This window comes from Erythrolamprus reginae, chromosome 1, assembly GCF_031021105.1.
Source record: "Erythrolamprus reginae isolate rEryReg1 chromosome 1, rEryReg1.hap1, whole genome shotgun sequence".
NCBI lineage: Eukaryota > Metazoa > Chordata > Lepidosauria > Squamata > Dipsadidae > Erythrolamprus > Erythrolamprus reginae.
The window spans coordinates 276,903,060-276,928,474 of NC_091950.1; the positions used below are offsets into that span (position 1 = coordinate 276,903,060).

Below are 25,415 nucleotides of genomic sequence, written 5' to 3' on the forward strand. Positions count from 1 at the left end.
CCTTGCTACAGCATACCAATATAAAAATAACAGCTGCAATGCTTCCTCTGCAACCTATAAATGTGATAGTGGGTTTTTTTAGTCTCTGGTCAATATTTCAAAGTGCTAAGAGTATTTGTGCAATGCTCAGTATTAGAACTGTAGTGACAAATTTTAATATGCAGCATTCATTATAACAATCCTCCACGTAGCTCATCGTTGTAAGGATAATACAAAATGCAAACAATTCTGTTAATAGCTTCTTGGTCCTTAGATATCAAAATCGTATCAGGACATTGGCAGCATTTTTCCAATTGTGTTCATGCCATTTATTCCTGAGTGGGTGGAATTTGGCTATTTATGTTTTGGTTTTATCCAGTCTTGAATATAGCACTCTATTCTTTGTCTAGTACAGTGATGGTGAACCTTTTTTTTTCTTGGGTGCCAAAAGCGTGTATGTGTGTTCCATCACGCATGCATGAGGGCCCATATCCATAATTCAATGCCTGGGGATGGCAAAAATGGCCTCCCCTGCCACCACCACCACCCCCCCGAGGCCTTCTAGAGGCCTGAAACAGCCCATTTCCCAAACTCCAGTGGGCCCAGGAGGCCCATATTTCACCCATCGCAGTCTCCAGTGGTAAAAATGCCCGTCCTCCCTTGGAGTGTCTCCAGAAGGGCAAAATGCCCTCCCAGTGCCTCCGGGTGAGCCAAAAATCAGCTGTGCATCCACAGGCACATTGGAGCTGAGCTAGGGTAACGGCTCGCGTGCCAGAAGATATGGCTCTGCATGCCACCTGTGGCACCCATGCCACAGGTTCTCCATTACTGGTCTAGTACGTCCTAAAATATGTGTAGAAACTTCAAATGATTGGAAAATTTGGCAAGTAGACTACTCAGTATGTTCCAGACTAACTAGCAATCCATGTATGATAATCTATACCCGGACTGTCAAACTGGTGGCCTGCAGGCCAGATGTGTCACGTGCAGGCCACACCCACCCCACCTCCACAAAGGGGAAAAAAGTCACAATACATTACATGATGGCAATTTTTGTGACCTGCTATCCTACAAAACATCACAAACTATGGAATTACAGTACAGGAGGACTTTGTGCTGCTGCTTGTACATTTAGGTGAAATATATTTCTTAATTAGTAACTTTGATTAAATGACTTTAATTGCTAATTGTTATATGGCATACAAAATTGCCCTTGAATAAACTTTTATTAGGATTTATTCAACAAAATGATACCAATGTTTGAAGAAAAAAATAGTTATACGGTGTAATATTTCAAAGGAGACTTAAAGCAAAGTCAGAACTGGAATATGTCTACCTAAATATTATTATTATTATTATTATTATTATTATTATTATTATTATTATTATTATTATTATTATTATTATTTATAGACAAGACAGAGCCCAAAGTACATTAAAATAAAATAATGGCAACAATTGCAGATGATTTATTGGTAACTAATTTTTATCAGAAAATTCTGGTGTTTTATTTTTTAAATGCGCATGCTTTTGAAAATGAAATTATAAATTATCATTCATAATTTGTTCTGTGACCAATCTATAATGGTATTTTAATTGTACTCCAGCATGGTACTTTATGTATATACAAGGAAATGTGCAAATCCAGCATATACCAATATACAAATTAAGAACTATGGTGGATACAGCTTATATTAAAAGTGCTCAAATCACTCCTATCATGGAGCCCAGATAATAGATAAAAAGGGCAATAATAATTCAGACAATCTCATTTATTAGAATCTCCTATGAAACACTGATCATTTTTATAATTGGAAATAGAGCTAATTGATTTTAAAAATACAAAAGAATGCAGTCATTTTTTTTGTTCCTGATTCTAGGCTTTAACTCTACTTACCAGAAAAAATAGATCAGCATTCTAATTACCCTAGATCTATTATAATTCACATTCTATCCAGTTTCATTTCTCTTTGAAGAATAAATGTGGGCCATGCATCAAACGACTTCAGGTTAATTTTATCAATAGGGCTGCTGCAATTGGATATGAATACACATTCCATCAGAACTAAATGACAGGGCACATATTTGATTATGCATCCACGGACTTAAAAGGGAAAAGTTTTCCCCATGAAATAAATAATTTCAGAGAAAATGACTATCTGATTTTTATTCTTTCTATATGCATGTGATATTTTTCAATTGGCAATAAAAGGATGTCTATTGTGTAGCTGTGAATGCTGAAATGCTGAGGAATGTAGGGTTTCTTTTATTTCAATAGAAATTGACCTAGTTTTCATTTTCAAAAATAATATATTCAGCCTCTTATTTGGGTCTGTAATCAAAAGATGGGTACTTTGATAAAAACAATATGAATACACAATGAATTGGCTTTGGTTTGGCTCTGAAGTTACACCGTCATGATGTAAAATGAGCTTAATCTTTTTTATTCGCAAATATATGTGGATTTCCAGGAATCAAACATTGCATCCAAGTTATTTACAAAGTACTCATTTATAGGATTTCCCCCGGTGTTGATGTGAAATTAAATGCCTGAATTTTGATTAAATATTACTCGGGATTTTTAAAATTTAACATCTAGCTGTTTAACATCTTTAACTCTCTTTAACATCCTAGGATACAGTCCATTTAGCTCTAGAGATTTGAACTCATTAAAGTCATTATCTATTTCCTGTCATGTTGTGTGGAACTTGAGTGGGATCCTACCACTTGAACTAATTCTTCACAACCATCTATTAGGAGATATGTCATTTTTACAAGGGGAAAAATAAGAAACAAATAAGTCAGTATAGTAGCAATAGCATTTAGCATTTCGACTTATATACTACAGCACAGTGCATTACATCCCTCTCTAAGTGGTTTACAGAGAGTCATCATACTGCCCCCAACAATCTAGGACCTCCATGCACACCCTGAACTTATGTGCATTCAAAACGGGCCACATGGGAACTCCTGGGAAGGGCAGGATGGGGTGGGCAGGGCCAGCCAGGAATGGGATTTGGGGGTTCTCTGAACTGCATAGCTAGAGGTTCTCTTGAGAACTCCCAGCAGCCCATCTCTGATTTGTGCAATATCTTTAATGGATATATTTCCCTGGTGGATGGATGGATGGATAGATGGATGGATGGATAAAGTAGACTGTTCCACAGTTTGGATTTGAAGTTCAGGATGTAGCAAGCTGAAAAATAGCTGTTGAGGGGAAATACATCATTAATTGTTTTATAGAGTTTGACAGCATGTTAGTGGCTGCACTATTCTTGTTACAGTTTTGATAGTAGTTCTTTGGACTAGTTTTGGGTGGGGTGCCAATTTTGACATTATATTTTTGGAAGATTGGACTAAGATCAGGCTGAAAGGTGGGCTGCTGTGAGCTGCTGCTGGATGCTTTTGCTGTTGCCTGCTTCCTTCTGTATCATCTGCTCTGTTCTTTTTGGAGTATGTTGAGACTTTGGGGGTGTGAGTGGGTGGAGGGTGACAGTAAAATGGCAGAATACTTTAGAATACTTTCAAGGTATTATTTGATATTATTTTAATGAAAGAGTAGTTAAAGCTTTTTGAATGATTCTGTATGCAAAATATACAAAAGTTCAAAGATATGGAATAGTTCAGATTGTACCTTTCTTTCAATTCATCATAGAAATGTGGGTGATTTTGTTCTTCCTCCTATTCATATTTCACATCATTTATTAAGGCTACATTTCTTCTAGCCCTCCAGTTCACATATGATGAAGTTTCAGATCTTGATAATAAAGTAATTAGAAATAAATATCATCACCCAATTCTGTCCCAAGTAACATCTGGTAGAATCAATTAATTTGCATTTTGACCTGGATTCTGAACTGGGAGAAGAATGTGGGATGTTTCAGAATATTATTTACAATGGGCGTATGCGTGGTACATTATACACTTTATATGCAGAAAAAGCAATGCTTAGATGTTCTGTTGCTGCTTTTTATGTAGGAGAATTACATAAATAATAAACTACATGGATAGGATTAAGGATAATTTTGTTCTCGGTCCTGGGAAATGTTGTTAGTTTGGCAATAGAAAGGCTACACAGTGCAAACACCCTAGCTAGAAACTGAAAAGAAAATGCTGCCTCATATCTTGATCCTATAGAATGGTACAGTATATTGCCATTTTAGGTCTTTGTAAACAATTACCTTGGGTTTGATTTGTTTGATTTGTTTTCATTTCTTTGTTGGCTTTGTATTCAATGATGAAAGGATCTAGTTGCTTTCTATGTTAGAAGAAAACAGAACTATGGGCTATGTCAGTGGTTCTCAACCTTTTCCTCATCATGGACTGCCTTTAAATAACTTGGCCATGGGCCACCAAGACTTAACTCAAGATTTAAATCATAACATTCTTCAAGCCTTTGCAAACCTCCTGTGTCGATATTGCCCCTCCAGGGGTTCACAGACCACAGGCTATTTTGAATTATATGAAAAGTTGTGTACTTAAATGTAAGCTTCACTGAACTCAAGTAAATATTCAGAAGATATTCTGCATAACATAATCCTAAACACAGCAATATAGCAATTAATGCCACTGATTTTGTTGAGTACATAAGAAACAAAAAGTTAAAGCTATATAAATTTGATTAATAAATAAATATGTTTCCCAGTTCCCATTATCTTTATCACCTCTGGGATTATTGAATGGAAATAGATATTGTTGAATGGGGAGAACTCAACTTGATTATCAAAGCACTGATGATTTGGCTCATTTTAAAGGTACTGCATTGTCTATCCATTTGATATAAATCTTCAGGATATCTGTGCTATTGATCCCCTAAAATTTAGCTATAAACCTTCAGGATATCTGTGCTATTGATCCCCTAAAATTTAGCTTTTCCTTACTGGCAGTGAATCAACACCATCTTACTGTATGCTTACTTGTTCACTTTGCTTTTTCCCCCCCCCCTATTTCATTTTCCCCTTTTAATTTGCAGTTGCTGAATTCCTAGATCACAAGACTATACTTTCATTGTATACAATCATTTCATACAGCCCTGATTATTTACATTTTAATATTTAAAGTTAAAATGGATTTTTCTACAATTTTTCTTTAAATAAAGTTTTTTCTACACCCTCAGGGACTGATTTATTTACAAAAAGAGAGGATTGTAATCATATCTGCTGATTCTACCAGGTAGTGTTATAGCAACTGTGTGTTTTCCACTTTTACACAATAATTGCCAGAGAATAACACAGATATGGCATGCATATCTCTTTTCTACATGCATTTTGAAACACTTTTTTTTAAAGAAAAATGTTATTTATTTTAAAAATGTATAGGTCCATCCCAGGGGTGGGCTACTGCCTGGATGTGGGCGAACGCAATGGGGTAGCGAAAATGAAGCTCCACCTCCACCCAATTTGCACTGAAAGATGTTGAAAGAAAATGCAGGGCATCCTGCATAAACCACACCCACAGTGTGGTAGTAAAAATTTTGGTCCTTCACTGGTCCACCCATATCTACTCTATAAGTATATAATACACTATATAGATACCTACATAAAATTACAATCACTCTACATACGAAATTAAACGTAATCATAATACAATAACCTAGAGCAACATATGAAATTCACAAAACACCTACATATAATGTAGAGTTCAACTAAAAACCTGAGCCAATCTTTGGGTGAAGAACCAGTTCATCACAACTTTCCAAAAGGGCCAGGAAAGTTGGGTGCCTTTGGATCTCATAGTAAGATGTTCTATTGGGCAGGTGTCATAATGTATGGATCTGATTTCTTAAAAGACCTAGCTCACATACAGACTAATAAATAACAGTGCTAAATAATACTGATAACAAATAAAGCTCAGTAGTTAATACAATGGGTATCATGACAAATATTCTAATGTTGCAAGCATCATTACTGTTTACCACATAAAACCATACCTTAACAACAAACCATAGGTTTTCTTGACTTAGGAAAGGAAATCAGGTCATTTCACATATTTTGGACTGCATCCTACAAAGCCAGAATCAAATAAGCATAGGATCAATATCCCAAATGTTTGAAGGGTTCCAGATTGACTACTTCTGACTTAGGGAAATGGCTTATGATCAGATTTGGCAACAAAGCTTATATACAAGGACTTTGTCAAGTTTTTCAAAAATAGTTTTATTGTTTTGATGCATCATTTTTTATATAAAAAGTAATTGTCTCCTTGAATTTTCAGAACTTCTTTCAAATAGTTAGCAACCTTCTGGATGAAGAAAACAAAGAAAAATGGGAAGACGCACAGCAGGTAAATATCTCATGTGCTGTTGACATACCCTCTTTTCTGGATTATTAAATAAAAAGATTATTGTTGATTCATCAGTCAAAGATCATCCTAGTTGGACTGGGCCCCAGGGATTATGCATCTAGTGACTGCATGTTTTCATATATTGGATTATCAAATATATAGGTTTCCAGGCTCTGAATAACTGCTGGTTCTTATGAAGTTGTAGGATGAAGGACAACTTATCTTTATTGAAAAACAAATATCAGAGATAATTAAGACTTCATGTTCTGCTGTTATTTAATTGCTGCTACACTAAATAGATATTTTGCCTGCTCCATCAGTGCTCTTTTTATATACTTATATGGACATTAAGGGGGTGTGATGGCTCAATGGTTAAAGACACTGAGCTTGTCAGTTGGAAAACTGACAGCCCAGGTTCAAGACCTGAATGCCATATGACAAGCTGAGTGTCTATCCTTCCACTACCTCCTGCCCATCTAGCAATTCAAAACATGTAAATGCAAGTAGATAAATAGGTACCATTTTAGTGGGAAGGTAACAATGTTCCATGTGCTTTGACATAAAGTCGTCCTGGCCACATGGCCACAGAAATGTCTTGGGACAACACTGGTTCTTTTGGCTAAGAAACACTGAAGAACAGAGCTCCCTAGAGTTGGACACAACTGGAGTGGGGAAACCTTTACCTTTCTTTACTTTATGTTATAAATATTGTAATTGACAAAAGTTTTCTTGTTTGCCCCAGCCTTGGTATATTTACACATATATAATTCAGAAGGCTTTAGATATAACATAACAAGATAGGTTGTCAGGAAAGAAATAACTGGTTTTCCACAAGATGTCATTAGATTAAATATTCATTGTTTGTTATAAACCATGTATGCATATTTTATAACTTATGAGATGATATATTTGACAGGAGGACTTTCAGAAATCCTTCAGTAGGATTTTAGATTTACCATAATGAGTTTTTAAAGATATATTTTAAGACCGTTAGTGTTGAGTGATTGTCATGCATCCAATAATGCAAATAATTATGTAAAACAGTTCTCCACCATTGTTTAAAAGTAAAATATATGAAAACACATATATGCAAATTATATGTGCAAAGTTAGTATGTAAAGGCCAAATCAGAAATAATGTGCAATTAAGTCAATTGCATCTTCATCTTTTGATTTTCAGAATTTATTATCAATTTTTCTTGATACCCATTTATCATCCATTTTCTCCCCCTGCTGCTCTCCAGGGATGGAACAATTTAAAATTTTATTCTTGTTATCATAAGTTGAACACATTTTCCATTTGATGTCAATGCAAAATTACCTGCATTGTAATCAGTGCAAATTTATACATTGAATCAAAAAAATAACAGTGTGCTAAATTCCTCAGGAAACTCAAGCATGCCCCATGTACTTCTCCCAGGAAGTTCTCATTTAACTCTCATTATATCCGAAAGATCCTCTACCTTTCAGTGCATATATGGCAATCCATTGTAGTTGTTTCTAGGGAGAACAAGCTTTGATCCATGAGAGCATGCGCTATTCCTGAAAAGGCACCCAATGGACAACCCAATTCTTGCAGGTTTCATTCATTTTGTTATGATGCTGGTGATTATTGTACAAATTGGGATCCTGCAGTTACTGAGTGTGAGACATTTTGTTTTTTCTTCCTAAAGATCTACCAAGGCTCCATAGAACTAATGCAGGTGATTGAAGATTTTATACACATTGTTGGAATGGGGATGATGGACTTTCAGAATTCGTACTTAATGACTGGAAATGTAGGTAAGAAATAGGAATGTCTTTTACCACATATATATTTTAAGCTTTCTTAAAAAGTCATATCATGTAAATATTATTTATGTGATAAATAAGATTGAGATCCATCCTCTGTTTCAAATTTGGTTGTTGTTGTTGTGGTATGTATATTATGTTCCCTTTTGATATGCACTTTGGTAGTAAGTGTGATTATGAAGTAAAATAAATTTTCTAATCTGAAGTTGCAGATATTACAGGAACAAATAAATCTATTCTGAAATTACTTTTGCAGCTTTTCTAATAAAGTTCCAATTCTGTTATATATAATATTACACAAAAAGGGTTATGCTATTTCTTCCTTTGAAACTGAAATACGAGGCACTTTAATGGTGACCCATGTAAGTAAATCAAATGGAATTCATAAACAAAAGTTTATCCAAGTCTGTAGAGATTTTCAGACATCCAGGTCATGGTTGTCCTAAAAGTGGTTTTTCAGAATGCAACTGGGCTTTCTTCTTTTTTTTCTTTGAAGACGTTTCACTTCTCATCTAAAGAGATAGCACTGATTTGATGGGACATAGTCACCATCAGGCATTGAATTAATCTGATGGAAAGTATCCTGAAGATTTGGTAGCAGGTAGAAGTTTACTTTCTGACAAATGTTCATACTCACCATGTCAAATGTTTTGTAAATCACTACCCACCCTACTATAGCTTCTTTATGAGGACAATCACCATAACTTCTTAAAATATCAAAAAATAATATTTTCACCATCTCGAAAAGATTTTTTACTTTAGTGTAGGCATAATGGACTACTCAGCCATCATAAATATAGTAATCCCTACTGGTGCTTTGTAATCTAGTTCGCTTTTTAAATCCCACATCAGAAAAAAAATATTTAAATATTATATTGAAGTGCCAATTTTGGAAAAAATCACAATATCACAGAAACCTTACTTTCACAGACAAAGCAATAGGGTGGGGGGGGAGGATCCTTGATACAAACCTCTGAATAGAGATATGTTTTTATTGGCTTTATGGATTTGGAGGTGTTTTTAAGGATGACATTTAGTGGGTGCTGTATTTATTTTAAGGTGGCTTGCTCTCATTTCATGCAATAAAAGAGGCAGAAATAGCTGTTTGCCATAATTAAGTAGTGAAGAAGACTTTGGGGGACATAACCTCTCCTAATGCTGTGGCAGTTCTGCACATGTGGATGTTACTAAATAAGTCCTTGAATAGCCTTAAATAGACACCTCGGGTTAACAGAATTAATAAGTGCTAGCACACAATCTGAAAGAGTAAAGGGAAACAGATATTAAATATACTCGATTTAGCAATCATACCACATGCTTCAGTTGTGTTGAAAAAGCTGGAGGCTCTGCTCTTATATCTAATGATCAAGACCAAAATTGGCATTGGCACTGACATGTAACACTATTCATAATTTTTTTGTCAGCAAAATCAGTTCTGAGCCAAGGACATTTCTGAAAAGACTGATTAACAGACAAACGAGAAGAATCTGCTGCTTTGGAGAGAGAGGGAGAGAGAAGGAAAGAGGGAGGGAGATGTGGAGAGAGGAAAGAAGTGATGTTGTTGATGTAAACAGCTTGACTAAAACAGTGATATATTTAACAAACATAATCACAACAATTGCCTGCAGGAAAAGACTGTGAATTCACAAAATATCCTAATACTTAGCACAAGCTAACTAGGCTATCACTTACAATTGTTACTTACAGTTCCAAAAAGGCATTTAAAACAGGCATGTTAAAAATTACTATTATTTTCATAATCTGTTTGAACGACTTTTTTACTATATCGATTACGTATTCATAAGACTATCATATACTCTTTAAAAACATAGATGTATATGTTGCTGGCATATTTTCTTAACCATGGTGATAACAAAATGATGGCAAGATAACAACTCTCATCCTTATATACAAGTATGTAAGGATCAGAATTTGCATGGCAAGATCCTTCCTCACTATGCCCTCTACTATAGATGCAACTCAAAATAACAAACCATTTCTAATGTAAAAAGAAGGGGAAGGTGGATTATGCACAGATGGCTATGACTATGGTAGGAGGCAGAATTTTGCTGCCAAATAGTCAAGACATGTATTCTGTTGAACACATCAGAAAGATTAGAAGAAAAAGAAAAGTTACTAGAAGACTAAAGTTACTGGGGGGGGGGAGATTTTTTTTAAGCTGCTTGTTTTGCCATATGATGCTTTAAATATATACATTAACTTTAACAAGGTTAAAGCATTAACTTTGTGAATCTATATTTTTTTAATTATTTTATTTAATTAGTTTGTCAAACATGTATGATATAACAAATATAAGTATAAACATGGTCATGAGCACAGGAAATAGGTCCAAATAAATGGGAACAGTAGGACAGGGATGGTAGGCATGCTGGTGCGCTTAAGCACGTGAGGTCCACAATAGACAGTTTAAGGTTAAAATTATGGGGGTTTGAGGATGTAACCACAGAGATAGAATAGAATAGAATAGAATAGAATAGAATAGAATGACTGAGTTGGAAGGGATCTTGGAAATGTTCTGGTCCAACCCCCTGCTTAGGCAGGAAACCCTACACTAGTTCAGATAAATGGTTATCTATCTATATAATCTATCTACCTACCTACCTATCTAATTTATATGCCACCCAGCTCCTCAAGGACTCTCAGCAGCTTACAACAAATAAAAACAATATTTAAAAGAACAATTTTAAAAATAATTACAAAACTCTAGATAAAAGCCACACATATTTCTCAATATCTCTCATGGCCAGATCTAGATAGTATCTCATTCAGCCTCGGGCCTCCTGGAAGATCCAACATTTTCTTAAAAACTTCCAGTGTTGGAGTATTCACAACTTCTGGAGGCAAGCTGTTCCACTGTTTAATTGTTCTAACTGTCAGGAAATTTCTCCTTTGTTTTAAATTGCTTCTCTCCTTGATCAGTTTTCACCCATTGCTTCTTGTCCTACCCTCAGGTGCTTTGGATAATAGTTTGACTCCCTCTTCTTTTTGGAAGCCCTTGATATAGTGGAACACTGCTATTATGTCTCCTTTAGTCCTTCTTTTTATTAAACTAGACATATGTTTTAGCCTCCAGTCACCTTTGTTGCTCTTCTCTGCACTTGACGATGATGATGATGATAGCGCCGGTGGTACTTACCCACCGGCGCCTTTTGCCTTTCACACTGTGTGGCCCACCACGCAAGTGGTGTGGTCTGAGATCCTCCCAAGGATCACTTGGAGGGACGCCATTTCCCTTAGGCCCATTCACCGGGTTAGACGGAGAGTTAATAAGGCCCTGGGTAAGGTAGTCAGGGAGTTAGGTGGGGTTGTAGTGGCCCATCCCCACATCACCATAGATCAGCCGTGGCTTTACCGCGCTGACGGTGTTCACCTGTCAGAACAAGGGAACACCATCTTCTTACAGGACCTGCAGAGGTCACTGCGCGAGCTGGTGCAGTTAGAGGGGGGAGTCAGGGGGCCAAGATAGAGATCTGACCCCCGCTCCGTGGCAGGTTAGGGGTGGAAAACTGGGTGGTGGTTTAGCAACTGCGTGTTCTCCGTTGGGCATCTTTGGGGATGATTGACAGGTTCTCTCCAAAGGCTTGTGGTTTTGACGACCTGAGCAGTTGGGGGGAACCTGTCTTTGGGTCCCGCCCATTTAATTCCCCTTTTAGGGGTTAGCCGGCAGGACCTCCCACATGCAAGTGCATGGCATGGTCTCAGGTGAGGGAGGGGTCCCTCACCTGGATTAGCATGGAGCTACGCCCATAAGTTGCCCCGGAAGTTTATTCTACGTCATTTTCCACCCCGGAAGCAATTGTTTGACCCTGCGGGTCCGTGTTAGGGTCATAGTTAATTATGTTAATTATGCTAATTTAATTAAATAAATTATGCAAATTTATTTTAATAAAAATGACCCAGTTTTAAATCCAGCTCTGGTGTCCGTGTCGTTACTCCGCCTCTCCTGCAATGATAATGATGATAATGACTGTTTGTATATTAGAGCAGTATTCATTAAATTGGTTTCCTTTAATGAATGTTTGGGAGTCAACAAGTTGAGTTTGGGTACTCCTGCATTAACTAAACCTCCCTCCTCCTCCCCTTTTTCTTCTATGTAATAATAGTGGCTTCATGGACATATCAGTTATTTTCCTTAGAAGCATTACAAAAGTGAGTTGTTGACCTTGGCTGTTTTTTCCAGTGTTTTTATTTGTTTATTTTTCTCAGTTCTTCTCAGTTAAGGCTACAACTTTGGGGTTGTCTTTGAATTTTCCATTGAAGTGTACAATTAAACCTGACTGTTTAAGTGTCCTGTGCTTCTAACTGTTGAAATATCTATTAAGTTATATTATTTTAATCAAAAATAATATATCTATCTGTTGAAATATCTATTAAGTTATATTATTTTAATCAAAATGTGCTGGGGAAAAAAATGAGAAAATGCTTTTTTGCATGCAGGTTGTCTTACTGCACTGGGAATGGTTTCTTTTAGTTTTCATGACCACTGCCAGTTGTAATTATTATGCATTTGGAAACTCCAAAATGCTTTTTTGTATTTATTTTCTACAGTTTCCAAAATAAGTCTAACTAGGCCATTAGTTAGATATTAGTTTTCAAAGGTGGAATATTTTTGCATCAGGGACTTAATTGTTCACAATTTATAAATGCTATAATTATGATTAATAGAATTTTACCTTGAAAATAAATTGCGTGCTTACTTTTATTTTTCATTTACAATAATTGTAGACTGCCTTAGCTGTGAATCCAAGGGAGATGTTAGACAAGATGAAAAAAGCAAAAACAAAAAGAGTAGATTTAAACCGAAAGACAGATGATGGATTATCCTTAATCAATCATTATGTTCTAGTTTTATAAATAAATAAATATTCCAGTTCAAAATCTCCTGACTATCATACATGAGAGTTTTTTAAATCACCCTTTAACCAAAGCTGACCAAAATACTTTTAAAATATGCTAATAGGAATCTCGGAAAAGCTGAGTGAGTGAAATTTTCTCCAAATATTTGTGTATATATGAATTCTACAATTCTACAAGACACCATCAAAAAAGATATGCAAGGTTATCTAAAAGATTAGAGGGAAAAGAAGAATCAGATTACTATAAAATATGGGCCAAATTTTACGATTGGCTAAAGAAAAGAGCAATAAAGAAATAAATAAAAATCTACGCAAAGCAACACGTCGAATAAAAGAATTGAAAAATTAATACTATGTAAAAGAAGCAAAATTCTCTGATCAAACACCTAAAAAGTGGGGAAACTTTCATTTCCCAAATGTTGTATGAGTATGTTTTTATATATGTTTTTTTTCCTTTTTGTATGTTATATTTGAAAAAAACAAATAAATAATTTTTTTTAAAAAAAAGATATGCAAGCCATGGGCCTGCATCCTGACTGACTGTGTAAAGTAGCATTCAATGATCCAAAAAGCAGAAACTGCACTTGAGGGAATATGCTACGACAGTGATGGTGAACCTATAGCACAGGTGCCACAGGCAGCACGCTGAGCTATATCGGGTGGCACACAAGCCATTGCCCTAGCTCAGCTCCAGCATGCATGTGTGTGCCGACCAGCTGATTTTTTGGCTCACACAAAGGCTCTGGGAGAGTGTTTTTGGCTTCAAGAGAGCCTCCAGGGATAGGGGAGGGCATTTTAATCCTTCCCCGGCTTCATGGAAGTCTTTGGAGCCTGGGGAGGAAGAAACACAACTCTACTGGGCCCACCAGAAGATGGGAAACAGGCCATTTCCGGCCTTCAGAGGGCTTTTGAGGGGGTTGGGGAAGCTGTTTTTGCCCTTCCCAGGCATTGAATTATGGGTGTGGGCCCATGCTCTTTCAGCACCTGAGGAAAAAAAGGTCCGTTATCACTGTGCTAGGACAATGATGGCTAACCTTTTTCTAATCGAGTGCCCAAAGTGCACATCTGTGCATGTGAGTGTGCACTTGTGCCCAAACCCCAAACTGCAATACACCCCCCCCATACACACACCCCTTGTGCTCTGTGAATACGTGGCAGAGACCCAAAGACCAGGTGGCATTGGCATACGTGGTGGAGCAGAACTGTGGCAATAGCTACGTGCCCACAGAGCGGGCGTTGCGTGACAGCTGTGGCATATGTGCCATAGGTTCTCCATCATGACACTAGGAAGAAGAAAATGTGAACTTAGTATTAAATTTTAAAAGAGGGAGAAATAACTCCCAGCTTAAACCCATTTGAGGTTCTAGGTATAACAAGCTCTAAATCTAAATATCTGGTCAAACAAGGAGTATTGAAAATGAACTGACACTTTTTATCTTACTCGTTATTGTGTACAACCAAGAAAATATTTTATAATGTACAGAGTGTATAACACAGGGGTGTCAAATTCGGCAGTGTCATCATGGCAGTGTCACACTTGATGTATCAGATTTTCCCCCCTTTCACTAAACCAGGCATGGGGTGGCCAGCACTTGACGCATCCAGCCCATGAGCTGCAAGTTTGACAGCCCTGGTATAACCTAACTGAAGACAATGAGATATGCTAAGTAGATTGACAATTCCAAATTAAGAAGAAAAATAAAGGCCACAAACAATTTTATCTGGCGTGAGGGGAAAAAACCAGTTGAAGAATAGCATCTACAAATTCATTTCCTACTTCAATGCAAGAAACTTCAGAGCAATCTCAGAACACTTCCAACGAAATCATTTTTAATACACATCTTTATACTTAAGGAAAGGTTTTACAGATCAACCTATTGGGTATCCTGTATGTTCCCTTCATCTTTTCAGTTGAGTCATTCAGGAATTGAAAGTAGATTTTAGTATTTGTTCCTCTAAGGCTTGATATTTCCTATTGCACTTCTTAGACTCACTCGGAGAGATTTTCTTTAAAACACAGCAGGTCACGGTGTTCCTCAAACTTCGCAAATTGATCTTTGTGACAAACAGTTATATATCAGTTAACTTCTCTCATTCTGGCAATTTAATGAGGTGGGAAAGAATAACAACTGGCTTTCTCCTTGCTTGAGGAAGACTTAATATGCTCACCATACACACACACACACACATACACACACACACCGCAAAATGAAGACTTAAGATATTTTCATTTTTTTCCCCTCTTTGATTTTCTGATGCTATAATTAAAGGCGTGTGCTATAATCTGAAGAGATTTTTAGCAAGGGAACTAAGGAAAACCACCACTACGTTGCCAGTAATATTTCAAAGTTAAAGTTATCTTTGGCCAAGTTACCTTCAAATATGATCATTATTTTATAGTAACCACACAGTTCTGTTAAACAAAGACTGTTTTCCTCTTGACAAAGTGATTGATGCTATAATAAGGATAAAATTAAGTTAAAATTAAATTAAAATGAAGCAAGTAGGCCCTGAGTTATCTTGCCCAGACAGCTACCTATTAAGGGCCCAATCCTACCAGGACAGGGGTCTCCGAACTTTTTACACAGGGGACCAGTTCACTGTCCCTCGGACTGTTGGAGGGCCGGACTATTAAAAAAACCTATGAACAAATCCCTATGCACACTGCACATACCTTATTTTAAAGTAAAAAACAAAATGGGAACGTACTATTTGGGGGGGGGGAAGAAGTCTGAAATTCATATATGTTTATGTTTTGTTTTTAATTTTCTTTTGTTAACATCTGATTGACTATACAAGCACTTTGGCATAATGGTTAATAAGTTAGAAATATAATTGGTGTACTTTTTTGAGGAGGGAATTTAATTAAAAGAAAATGAATGTAACTGGATGACAAAATTAGAAAAAAAAACTTTTGCAACTTTTTTGATGATTGATATTAGTTACTAACAAAATACTGCATTTTATTCATGGAAAATTAGATGTGCTCGTCACTCACCCATAGGCTGGATAAATGGCCTCAGCGGGCCACATGTGGCCCATGGGCCGTAGTTTGGGGACCGCTGTACCAGGAGATGTAGCATGAAGGGTTATCCCCCAGTCTCATAACTGTTTCCAAAAGCAGTGAAAACACAGATCCTGCCTGTGGAATTCTAGGATTTGAAATCCATGCTCTTAGAGTTTCTGAGGTTGAGAAACACCGTGAAATAGCACTGCTATTTCGTACAGTCTTTATCCTAGCCTTTTAATTTTACTTTCTATTTTAATCAATTTTATTATGACTATGTATTTTGTTTTGATTGTTTAAAATTCTTTGGAATCTGGAATCTTAAATTCTTAAAATTCCAGATGGTTTCAGGTGGTCAGGCCACATAAATAAATTATATATGAGTAAGCCTAGACAACTGTTACAGTGCTAGATAATTGGAAATTCGAATAATGGAATAACACACTACCCAAACAGAAGACCCTATACCAGTCCAGAAAAGTGGCTATCCAGTCTCTTCTTAAAAGCCTGTAGAACATTGGGGAAGATGGAAAGATTAAAAGATTGGAGAAGAGCAATTGTCCTTGTCTTCAAAACAAAAGAATAGGAGGCTCCATACTTTGAATTTACATGCCCCATAGTTTAAATTCATTTCCATGCCTATTCAGATTGGGCTTGGGGGGGAGGGGCTAAATGCCCTCTTCAAAGTCTATGTTTCTAAAAATAGATCAATGAACAGCAGAATGCCTGGAGAAAAAGCAGAAGTCTAGTATATCTTTAAGAAAGTCTATTTCAGATCAAATTTTATCATTTTATTGTTACATTCTATTTCACAGATTAAAGCCTAGATTTTACCCTCTTGGTTATAATTTTGAAAATCAGATGAAACTATGGAAACTAAAAACTGTTCTGTCTTAAATCCTAGCTGTTGTTTAGACTTCTGATCCTGACAATCAGTAAAGTGAACAGATAGAAAAGAGATGATCTCGAGGAAACATTCAAGCAGCATTTCCTTCATTTTCTTTGAGTCTCTTTTACTAGAGCCTCAGTGGTGCAGTGGTTAGAGTGCAGTACTGCAAGCTACTTCGGCTGATCACCGGCTGCCAGCAGTTTGGCAGATTGAATCTCAGTAGGCTCAAGGTTGATTCATCCTTCCATCCTTCTTTTTGTGGCAACCCCTGAGATATTGGAACACTGCTATCATGTCTCCCCTGGTCATTTTCATTAAACTAGCCATGCCCAGTTCCTGTAACCATTCTTTATATGTTTTAGCCTCCAGCCCCCTAATCATCTTTGTCGCTCTTCTCTGCACTTTTTCTAGAGTCTCAATACCCTCAATATCTTTTTGCATTATGGCGACCAAAACTGAATGCTGTATTACCAAGGCCTTATGAAGTGGTATTAACACTTCACATGATCTTGATTCTGTTAATGCAGCCTAGAATTGTGTTCGCTTTTTTGGCAGCTGCTGCACACTGCTGGCTCATACTTAAATGGTTGTCCGCTAGGACTCCAAGATCCCTCTCACAGTTACTACTGTTGAGTAATATACCACATCCTTCCAAGGTTGGTAAAAATGAGGACCCAGATTGTTGGGGGCAATATGCTTACTCTCTGTAAACTGCTTAGAGAGGGCTGTAAAGTACTGTGAAGCAGTATATAAGTCTAAATGCTGTTGTGAATGATGTCTTATCTTGACTGTCTGAACATCATTTAGCTGTCAAATCAATTGACTACGAATCAAAAGAACAGACAGATAAATGTGCTTGCTATAGATAGCTAAAAGCACCAATTTGTTAAATATTGATTGGTTTGAAATATCCAGCTTTTTGAATATATAGAAATAAATTATGAAAAATATACAGGAAACAATGATTTCCAATAAGATTTTCTTCACAACTAATCTTCAGAAATACACAGTAGTCCCAAAGGGAATTAAACATTTACCACTGACAGAGTTGTGGTTGTCATAGAATGTGATAATAAATAATTATACTATGGAAGGTTGCAGCATACTGAGATTTTCTTTCCTTTACATTATAGCCCCCATACCCTATTGACTCAGGTTTCCAAAAACAAGTTATGTGCAGTTGCTGGCTAGGTAAGATTGTCTGCTTCTGGTCTAGACCCAATCAATGCTGTACATTTGAGATTTAAATATAACTGAGAAAAAGAGCTTAGAGATATATTCAAATTTGTCCTTAGTTCTGTCTTCAAATGTCTGTGGAGATTTTCTGTCATCCAGGTTATGGTTGTCCCATGGGGGCTTTTTCAAAAGGCAACTTCAAGGAAACATCCTTGAAGATGTTTCACTTCTCATCCAAGAACCTTCTGCAGTTCTGACTGAATAGTGGAGGATGGAAGGATTTATATTCTTTGCAGTCATCTTGTTGTTAGCACCTTTTCTGAAAGTCCTTGAGGCCACTTGGAGGTTTATTTGTGTCCTCAAGGTCACCTGAATAATGCAAACGGTTGTGGAACCTTCTTGGAACTGTGGAACTGAACTGCTTTCATCAAATCTGATGATGGGGAGAATGGAAGGAAACCATCAGAACTGATGAAGCTTCTTGGAGGAGAAGCAAAACATTTTCTTCTTCCTCCTCAAGGGGAAAAAACCCTTTGAAGAAAAAAGCATCTTTAAGACAACTATGATCTGGATGACTGAGAATTTTCACAGACATCTCTCCATAGTTGATTCTTCCTCTCTTTTTTGATTCTTTCTTTTTCTTAGTTAAACGCAGTCAAACTCAGGAAATCTCAGTTCTTGATATTTCCTAAAAGTCCTATTAGTTCCTTATCATATAGTTTATAGTCAATGATTTGGTGCCCAGTCTTACTGAACCCTGTGCACAATTAAGATACTGTATATAATGGCAGAAGAAGAAAAAATCAACTTAATTTTCGCATAAACATTTTAAACACAATCAAGCTACATTTCAGATTAAGCGTTAAAAGATCCCATAAGTACTGAATGCAGAATATTTCTTGAAAGTATATTTAGGATTTGCTGCCTTTGTGAATTACTTTAGCATATTGAAATTTGAAGGCAACTTGGCCTCATGCAATTAAAAGTTCATTTTAAAGAGGCCGTCATTAGCCCAATGCTTGTTTTAAAAAGCCTTCAGAGGAAATAGCCCCATTATTCTCTCACCAGTAGGTAAAGCAATATAATTAAAATTAAATGTGTGTTTTACAAATGAAGTTCTCTGCTTTCAGTTTACTCTTTGTCAAATCTCCCTCCACTCTATGAATATGCTGGCATTGCAAAGCCTAATTGTTCAAGGGATGGAGTGAGGGGGGCAGAGAGATTTTTTAAAAAAAGATTGTGTGAATACACATTTATGTCACCAGGAAGGATTGCAGGAGTTTTTGTATGATGGCTCTATGACTGAGCTGTCAAAGCAGCCATTGAATCCTTTGGATTAAAAGTTTCTCATTCTGCATTAGAACTGAGAAAAGAGGCTCACCAGAAATTTCTGAATGTGGATTAGGAAACCTCTATCATTACAGAATTTGATCTGGATTATCATTGTTAATTTTAATATACTATTGAAGGGGTCACCCTCTGTGGTGCAGCTTGGATAAGTACATAAGCACAAACTAAACACTTACACTAAAACATAAATTGATTTATTGACAGCATAGAGTCCAAGCCATGTCCCCAAAGAGATGGAGTTATCATCCTTCTTTATAGATGTATGCAAACAAGCCTATGCATCTCTTTGCATATAGCAGCCAGGCAGGTCTTTCAATACAAGGTACTATAGTAGGGGTCATGAAGCCATTGGGTGTACCTGTGAGGTAATGGGGCAAGATGACAAAAACCATAGGATCTTGAAAGAACTAAGAGACAGTATTACATAAACAGGTATTACTAGAACAGGGGTGTCAAACTGGATTTCTTCGAGGGCCAAATCAGCATTGCAGTTTTCCTCTGCGGACTGGCAGGGGGAGGAATAGGACAGACGCCTCCTGCAGCACCCTGCTGGCCAAACGGGGGCACAGTGGAACCCACTTATGGCCCCGCTGTGCCTTGTTTTCTGCCTGAACAGCTTGCAGCACTCTGCCAGTCAGACACAATGCAGGCTGCTTCTTTGCCAGATTTAAGCACCCAGATCTGATCCACGAGCCTTGAATCTGACACTTCTGTTCCAGAAGTGTTTTCCCAGAGCTCTGATCTCCTCTCAATATCTTTTCCAAGCCTATTAGCGTTCCTTGGTCTTCTGTGGCTAAGTTGATGGTAATTTTCCTGGGGAAGAGGGGGGAATAGGCTAGCTGTGTAAGCTGGTACTACATAGCTAAGACCTTGTTTTGTTTATCCTGGGAAGATATACAGTGGTACCTCTACTTAAGAATGCCTCTCCTTAAGAACTTTTCTGGATAAGAACCGGGTGTTCAAGATTTTTTTGCCTCTACCTAAGAACCATTTTCTACTTAAAAACCTGAGCCCAGAAAAATTTCCCAGGAAATTTGAGAAGGCCCGGCCAGTTTCCTGCCATTCCCCCTTTAATCCTGGCCATCTGGGCTGCTAAAAGAGGCTTTTGATGGCACTTAAGAAGGCTTTGACAGTCCAGAGCAAATGAAGCATTTTCCTTTCTCTGGGTGCTTGGAGAGGGAACAAACCTCTGCCAGCGCCCAGAGGAAAAAAACGCTCCCTTCGCTCTGGGCAGCCCAGAGCAAACAGAGTGTTTTCCTTTCTCTGTGCGCCACCTCAAAGTCCCCCCTTTTTTTAAGCCTTAAAGTTTTGGATTTTTTAAAATTCCCCTCCCCTCAACTTCTTCCTTCGGCAGAGACTCTCCTCCTCCTCATCTTCCTCCTCCTGCTCCCACCCAAATTCCGAGCTTTTATTTCTTTCCTAATGGGTTTGCATGCATTATTTGCTTTTACATTAATTCCTATGGGAAAAATTGCTTCTACTTAAGAATGTTTCTACTTAAGAACCTGGTCACAGAATGAATTAAGTTCTTAAGTAGAGGTACCTGCAAAACATCCAGATTGTCACTTTTTAAAAATTGTTTCTTTCATGGCCTCTATTCTCATTCCACTTTTCTCTTACAGGTATTAAAATACCATACAAAAGGCAACTGTGGTTTGAATGTTTTTATGAATGCATCAGAATTCCTTTCATTTGCCTTTGCACAGGTCTCTGTTTGAAGAATTTTGATGCAGACATATATAATACCACAGCAAGGTTGTTTCTCTTTTGTGTTGTACGTGCTGTGTTATGAATGTCTATGTATGTACGTGCTGTGTTATGAATGTCTATGTATGTATTGGTAATAAGAGAGAGAAAAAATGAGTTTCAAATAGGGTAGGGCCAAAAATCGAGCCAATGTCATCTGGGATGTTCTGGTCCAGAACACTGTCTAGAAGGACTGGATTTACAGATTATAGTAGAACAACAACATAATATGAAAATAAACAAAAGAAACCTGTAATAAAAACCTGTAATAAAAAAAAGAAACCTGTCATTCCCTGTAATGGCTGAGATTGAAATAGGAATGGGATTTTAAGATGCCAACATGATTCTGAATTATACATCAAAAATTATATAACAGCCTTCTGCCAAGGAAGCATTTATCGTCTCTTGAGCCTCTTCCTTCTCCCCAGATTTAGCTGATTCGGAACAGGACTAAGGGAATAGTACTAATCCAAGCAGATTCATCTTAATTAGTCTAGAATTCATTTGCAGTTGATAGCCTCAGGCTGACCGGGCTCTAACCATGACAAGGGTCTTTATCTTCAGTTCGCTGTCTGCTATGAAATTTGTTTATTTATTGATTGATTTTTTTTTATTTTTTTTTTTATTTTTTTATTTTATTTTATTTTATTTTATTTTATTTTATTTTATTTTATTTTATTTTATTTTATTTTATTTTATTTTATTTTATTTTATTTTATTTGTATGCTGCCTCTCTCCGTGGACTTGGGGCGGCTCACAACAAACAAGGAATACACAATAAAACAATTTGATCCAATTAATAATAATTTAAAAACTTATAAACATCCTAAAAATTAAAAGATTCAGTTAACATTCACTCAATCAATAATTTATTCTAAACACATTGGTTGGTCAGGAGGGGGAAAGATCTAATAACCCCAGGCCTAGCGGCAAAGATGAGTCTTCAAACTTTTTCGGAAAGCAAGGAGGGTGGGGGCGGTGCGAATCTCTGGGGGAGAGCTGGTTCCAGACCTAAATGAAAATTAGGTCCAACAAGTGCACACTTACTGTACCTGGATCAACCCCAATATCAGTAGGGATATCCCCATAACTGCAATTAGGAGTATGGAGTAATTCCTCCCAAGGGTAGGGATCTTTGGTTGTTTAGTTAGTTTAGTTACTTTATATGCTGGCCACGTCGCCTTCAGACAACTTTGAAGTTGAAGACATTTGATACTAATAATCTAAGTGAGTCCAACACCAGCCTCAACCTTAGTTTGAGAAGCTTGGGTAAAAGCATAGCTTCCTCCCCAGAACCCAATCAGGGGCGACCATTGTGTAAAAATGAGGACTCAGATTGTTGGGGGCAATATGCTGACTCTATAAACTGCTTAGAGAGGACTGTAAAGAACTATGAAGCTGTATATAAATGCTATTGCTATTGCCGATATAAATAGAGTTAGGTTTAACAGAAAGAGGCAGAGGCCAAATTGGTCAGTGATAAGAAGCCTAGGCATGGGCATTTATTGGGGGAAGGGGAAAAAAGAGCCAAATGATGCAAATTGAATGACAATGCAAATTCTGTGCTTTATGCATGCATATGTGATGTTGTCCTGTAGATATATTTTAAAGTTTGCATTGTGATGCATTGTGATTCCTTGTATTTTAAAGTCATTTTGAGTATGTATAGCCCAGGAAAAGATTCAAGATAGAAATAATTTTATACCAAATTCCCCATTCTTTTTCTCTGGTAACAAGGCAGCCCAGCCCTACTACCATACCTCCCTCTGGTGGTCATTGTCAAAATATGCTTCAAATTCCTCCAAATCCTTGATACACAACCACAATTCTAGTCATAAGTGATTGATTGATTGATTGATTGATTGATTGGATTTGTATTTGTATTCCGCCCCTCTCTGTGGATGATGGTCATAAAAAGCATCCATCACATGACCATGGCTGATTTATGACCTTTTTTGTAGCAGTCATAACACAAATTTGAGGGTCATTAAGGGAAGAATGGAAGGATGTATATGGTTGCAGTCCTTGTGGCTATTATCACTCTCCTAAGAATTGTTGAGAACACTTGGAGGTTTATCTTTGCCCTTAGATAATTGCAAGGAATATACATCCTTCTGGTCCCCACCATTCAGTCAGAACGGAAGATGCTTCTCAGGTTAAAAAAAAATCCCAAAACATCTTCAAGGGGGGGGGAAACCAAGACAATCCAGTTGTCTTTTGACAAAGCACTTTTGAGAAAACTTTGCAATAATTCTTTAGTATTCTTAACAGTAAAAAACTCTCTACCGTGCTCCACCCAAATGATATGCACTAACTTAATGATAAAATTTAATCCACGAAGATGTTGCCATACAAAATGTGTTAATCCCAAACTAGCTAAAATGCTGCACTAGGAGTGGGGAGAACCAGATTCTTGATCAAATTCAAGGCATGAAAAACTCAATGGGTGATTTTCACACAGTTGCTCTGTCTTAGCCCAAAGTACACAGTTGCTGTTTTGCGGACAAATATGAAGAAGGAGCATATTGTACACTACCTTATTAATTAATTAATTAATTAATTAATTAATTAATTAATGTATTTGTATGCTGCCCCTCTCCAGGGACTCGGGCAGCTCACAATATATCAAAGAAAACATAACAGTATATCTAGATCCAATTAATATAATTAAAAACCCTAAATGTTCTAATGTAAAAAAACATTCATTACCATTCACTCCATTAAACACACTAAAATACTCATTGGTCACGGGGAAAGATCTAATGACCCCAGGCCTGGCAACACTGATGAGTCTTTAAACTTTTTCAAAAGGCAAGGAGTGTGCAAATCTCTGGGAGGAGCTGATTTCAGAGAGCCGCCCCCCCCCCCCCCCCACAGAGAAGGCTCTTCCCCTAGGTCCCGCCAGCCGACATTGTCTGGCTGATGGGACCCTGAGGAGGCCAACTCTGTGGGACATGACTGGACACTGGGATTCGTGTGGCAAAAGGCGGTCTCGGAGGTAATCTGGTCCGATGCCATGTAGGGCTTTGTAGGTCATAACCAACACTTTGAATTGTGTCCAGCAGCCAATGCAGTCCGTGGATTGATGATGAAATATGGGTATGCCTTGGAAGGCCCATAACTGCTCACATGGCTGCATTTTGGATGATTTGAAGTTTCCGAACACTCTTCAAAGGTAGCCCCATGTAAAAAGCGCTGGAGTAGTTGAACCTCGAGGTGATAAAGGCATGAGTGACCGTGAGCAAAGACTCCCTGTCCAAATAGGGCCGCAACTGGTGCACCAGGTGGACCTGGACAAACACCACAGCCAAAAGATGGTGGTCTAAAGTCAGCTGTGGATTGAGGAGGACGCCCAAGTTGTGGACCCTCTCAAGGCACTCAGGCTCATAGGTTTTCCCCATTCTTGTGTGATATCACAGCCCTTTTAGGGACTTCCCTACTACTGATTTAATGTCCTGAGTTAGGAAGAACTGCTTTCATAAATCAGCAATGGTACCTTGAGCAAAAGGCAGTATCTAAACACAGAAGTTGGTTTTAAGGTAACAGTTACAACTGTTTAAAGACTACAGATATACCCCAAAGTATGACCACAATTGAGCCTAACATTTTTGTTGCTAAGCAAGGCAGTTATTAAGTGAATCTTGCTCTATTTTACAACTTTTCTTGCCACGGTTGTTAAGCAAATCACTGCAAAGTTGCTAAGTAACACAATTTGTTAATGAATCTGTCTTCCCCATTGATTCTGCTTGTGGTAAGGTCACAAATCTGAACTAGTTGTCGAGGATCTGAATTTTGATCATGTGACCGAGTAGGTGCTGCAATGGTCACAAGTGTGAAAAATGATTATATGTCATTTTTTCAGTGCCGTTGTAACTTTGAATGGTTACTAAATGAATGGTTATAAGTCAAGGACTCCCGGCATTCTGAAGCATATAATTCCTGACCACATTTGTTAAATCAGTATGATTCAAGTACATCCCATCTGCATTTTAAGCATGTTTCATTGTTCCAAATGAAATGAAGCTTCTGTAAACCTGATTTTTTTCCCCCATTCATTCATGCATATAGAGGTAGAAAGAGAATAGAATAGAATTTTATTGGCCTAGTGTGATTGGGCACACAAGGAATTTGTCTTGTGCAAGTGCAAGGAAGACAATTAGCTTCCCAACTCCATTATAATGCTGAGTAGCATGTAATATATATCTATAAAAAATTCACGCAATATATTAAAAAAAAATGTTCAGGGAAAACCACCACCACCTGATAAAGATAATGCACAAGGGGCCTTTGCACAAAATATCGGACTATTTTTTTTATGC

At 37.3% G+C, this 25,415-nt stretch overlaps 1 protein-coding gene across 1 annotated transcript in view; it reads left to right on the top strand.

Moving 5' to 3' along the window:
- Positions 1-25,415, top strand: part of ADGRB3 (adhesion G protein-coupled receptor B3) — a 600,119-nt gene that overhangs the window by 274,737 nt on the left and 299,967 nt on the right. The window contains exons 11-12 of the mRNA XM_070733042.1: positions 6,193-6,261; positions 7,934-8,042. Of these exons, the coding sequence (XP_070589143.1) occupies positions 6,193-6,261; positions 7,934-8,042 (178 nt within the window). The remainder of the gene's footprint in view (positions 1-6,192; positions 6,262-7,933; positions 8,043-25,415) is intronic.